Below are 3,659 nucleotides of genomic sequence, written 5' to 3' on the forward strand. Positions count from 1 at the left end.
TGTTCATCTCTTTAATGTTGAATCTTTATTTAATAGAAAGAAGTAGAAAGATTTCCAGTGTGATCATTGTGTTTTGCATTTTGTATGTATTTTGAAAATGTCATTCTGCTGTGATAAATACAGCAACATGGGCTCAGGAGTACTTCAGAAAACCGTTGTTACTTAACACACCTCTGTCCCAACTTTTTTAGAGTGTGTGTTGTTGTTTATATTTATAAAATACAATGAAGTTTACTAGTCAATGCTGGAATTTTTTTCGACTTATATCTCCTAAATAAATATGAAAGATAATGAACCCACCACAGATTCGTATTAACACGTTTATACACAGTTCAGTCCTGTAGGTGGCGGTAATAATATTTACCTTTGGATTCCAACAGCCTTAAAAAGAACAAGAACATTTTGTTTTGTTAAAGCTGAACATTTTAAATCATAATGTAAGTAATGAAATAATGTATATTTATAAACGCATGTCTTTGTGATATAAAATATGCTTTTATTAGTATGTTGTTATTAGTATGTGGTTGAGTTGTTTGCGTGAAACTGCAGGTTTGGGTATTTTGGACACTATTGTTTGGCTATTTGTGGAAAACAATAATAATTATTGTTTAGTAAAATTGTATTAATAATAAAAGTAAATAAAAGCTTGAGATGTAATGCTAATAGTCCTGGGTAAATCAGTTTGATAAAAAAATCACAATGTATTACAGTTATTCAGCTCTAATCCTGTTGGATGATTGGCTGAATAAAACACTTAAAACATGGAAAAAGTGGAAAAAAGCATTTAAAAAAAAATTTGTTACATTCCATTTGTAAGGTCGTGTATATCAGTTAAAAATCTGCCATTTTTTTTACATTTTTAAAAAAGCTTTTTACCTTGTACTGATTTAATAGAAAACAAAAGTTCATCTATACATATAAGAGATCATTTCTAGAGCTCTAGAACTCCAGCAAACCACAGTGAGAGATATAACATTAAAACCACCGCCTTGTTTGTACACTCACTGTCCATTTTATCAGCTCCACTTACCATATAGAAGCTGGTACTGATTGTAGTCCATGTGCTGGTATGAGTGGATCAGACACAGCAGTGCTGCTGGAGTTACTGTGTCCACTCACTGTCCACTCTATTAGACACTCCTACCTAGTTGTTCCACCTTGTAGATGTAAAGTCAGAGACGATCGGTCATCTATTGCTGCTGTTTGAGTCGGTCATCTTCTAGACCTTCATCAGTGGTCACAGGACGCTGCCCACGGGGCGCTGTCGGCTGGATATTTTTGGTTGGTGGACGATTCTCAGTCCAGCAGTGACGGTGAGGTGTTTGAAAACTCCAGCAGCGCTGCTGTGTCTGATCCACTCATACCAGTACAACACACACTAAAATATATTTAATACTGAAGTAGGGGCGGCACAGTGGCTCAGTGGGTATCACTGTTGCCTCAAAGCAGAAAGGTCCTGGGTTTGATTCCCAGGTGGGGTGGTCTGAGTTCATTCTGTGTGGAGTTTGCATGTTCTCCTGTGTCTGTGTGGATTTTCTCCGGGAGCTCCTGTTTCCTCTCAGAGTCCAAAGACGTGCAAGTGAGGTGAACTGGAGATACGAAATTGTCCATGACTGTGTTTGATACTAAACTGATAAATCAAGTAAAACTACCTGTCCTGTCAAGAATGTAACCAAAGTGTTAGATGTTAGTTATACCTATGTCCAAATACTTATGGTATTGGGCCTAGCATTTCTCCACTTTGCACAGCTTAAGAGCTTTACCCGCATTCCCCACCATTTGTTAGGTTTTTATAACCTAATCATATCTGCAACTGTTTTTAGGACAAATGAAAAGATCAATAATTAACTTTGATTATATTATATTTCTTTTCCTTTGTTGCTCCAGAATCCTCAAATCTTAAAATGCGCCGGCTTACCCCCAAAGAAAAGAAACTACATGAGTGCTCACATTGTCTGAAGACTTTTACCTCCCAGGGCAAACTGAGAGTACACCGGCGCGTTCACACGGGAGAGAAACCGTACGAGTGCACACAGTGTGAAAGGAGATTCGCTCAACAGATTCATCTCCAGCAACACCAGCGCTTCCACACCGGAGAGAACCCGTATCACTGCTCACTGTGCGGGAAGAGATTTACCCGACAGAGCTGTCTCCAACAGCACCAGCGCATTCACACAGGAGAGAACCCATATCACTGCTCTCAGTGTGGAAAGGGCTTTTCCAACCTGACACATTTCCAAACACACGAGCGGACCCACACAGGAGAAAAACCCTTTCCATGTTCACAGTGTAAAAGAGGTTTTTCTAACTATGGGAATCTCCAACGACACCAGCGCATTCACACCGGGGAGAAACCATATGAGTGTTCACACTGTGGAAAGAGTTTTGCTCAGAAGAATAATCTCCAGCGACACCAGTTCATCCACACTGGAGAGAAACCATTCCAGTGCTCTCTGTGTGGGAAAAGATTTACTGTACATAGCAATTTTCTTCAACACCAGCACAGTCACACTGGAGTAAAACCGTATCAGTGCTCACAGTGTGAGAAAGGTTTTACTCAGAAGAGCGATCTCAAGCGACACCAGCGCATTCATACAGGAGAAAAAACACACCAGTGCTTAAAGTGTGGGAAGAGTTTTTCCTCCCGCTGGAATCTCCAGCAACACCAGCTTCATCACAACGGAGTCAAACCATACCAGTGCTCCCAGTGTGGAAAATCTTTTACCTACCAGAGTAACCTGCAGCAGCATCAGAGAAGTCACACCGGAGTAAAACCGTATCAGTGCTCACAGTGTGAAAAGAGTTTCACTCGACGGAGTCGATTACAGACCCACCAGCTCATTCACACAGGAGAGAAGCTGTACTGATGCTCACACCGTGTCCAGATATTTACTATCAAATTACATTCAAGAGACTGAACCTTGAACCTTGAATTTATCAAAATTATGAAGTGTATTTCAGAGTAATAGTCAGAAGTTTTCAGAGAAGTTGTGACATATAAAATGCAATAAAAAGAAGAATGTGATTCGTTAATTCTCTTGAATGTTTTCACTGATCAGCTACACTGTATTTTGTAAATATAATCACATTTAAAATTTGATGTCTGCAACACACTCAAAAAAGTTGGGACAGGCAAAATAAGAGTAAGAAGTTAAAGTTACAGTGTTTCTGGTATAAAGCTAATTCTGCATTTCAGTGTACCAACAATCTAACATGGTGGTGGTGTGATGCTCTGAGGCTGTTTTGCTTCTGCAGGATCTGTATGGCTGGTCATAACAGATGGAACCATATACAGTGTATCACAAAAGTGAGTACACCCCTCACATTTCTGCAAATATTTTATTATATCTTTTCATGGGACAACACTATAGACATTAAACTTGGATATAACTTAGAGTAGTCAGTGTACAACTTGTATAGCAGTGTAGATTTACTGTCTTCTGAAAATAACTCAACACACAGCCATTAATGTCTAAATAGCTGCAACATAAGTGAGTACACCCCACAGTGAACATGTCCAAATTGTGCCCAAAGTGTCAATATTTTGTGTGACCACCATTATTATCCAGCACTGCCTTAACCCTCCTGGGCATGGAATTCACCAGAGCTGCACAGGTTGCTACTGGAATCCTCTTCCACTCCTCCATGATGACATCACG

General features: G+C 39.6%; 1 protein-coding gene across 1 annotated transcript; it reads left to right on the forward strand.

The window, feature by feature from the left end:
- Positions 1-376: 376 nt before the first annotated feature.
- LOC134322139 (zinc finger protein 431-like) lies at positions 377-3,018 on the forward strand. Its single transcript, XM_063004009.1, has 2 exons — positions 377-437; positions 1,888-3,018. The coding sequence occupies exon 2, from the start codon at positions 1,905-1,907 to the stop codon at positions 2,865-2,867; it is 963 nt and encodes a 320-aa protein (XP_062860079.1). The 5' UTR covers positions 377-437; positions 1,888-1,904; the 3' UTR covers positions 2,868-3,018.
- Positions 3,019-3,659: the final 641 nt, after the last annotated feature.

The sequence above is a fragment of the Trichomycterus rosablanca genome, chromosome 10 (assembly GCF_030014385.1).
Source record: "Trichomycterus rosablanca isolate fTriRos1 chromosome 10, fTriRos1.hap1, whole genome shotgun sequence".
Lineage (NCBI taxonomy): Eukaryota > Metazoa > Chordata > Actinopteri > Siluriformes > Trichomycteridae > Trichomycterus > Trichomycterus rosablanca.

What these genes read in the sequence shown, in the direction of transcription:
- LOC134322139 (XM_063004009.1), top strand. Translation starts at nt 1,905, where the DNA reads ATGCGCCGGCTTACCCCCAAAGAAAAGAAACTACATGAGTGCTCACAT.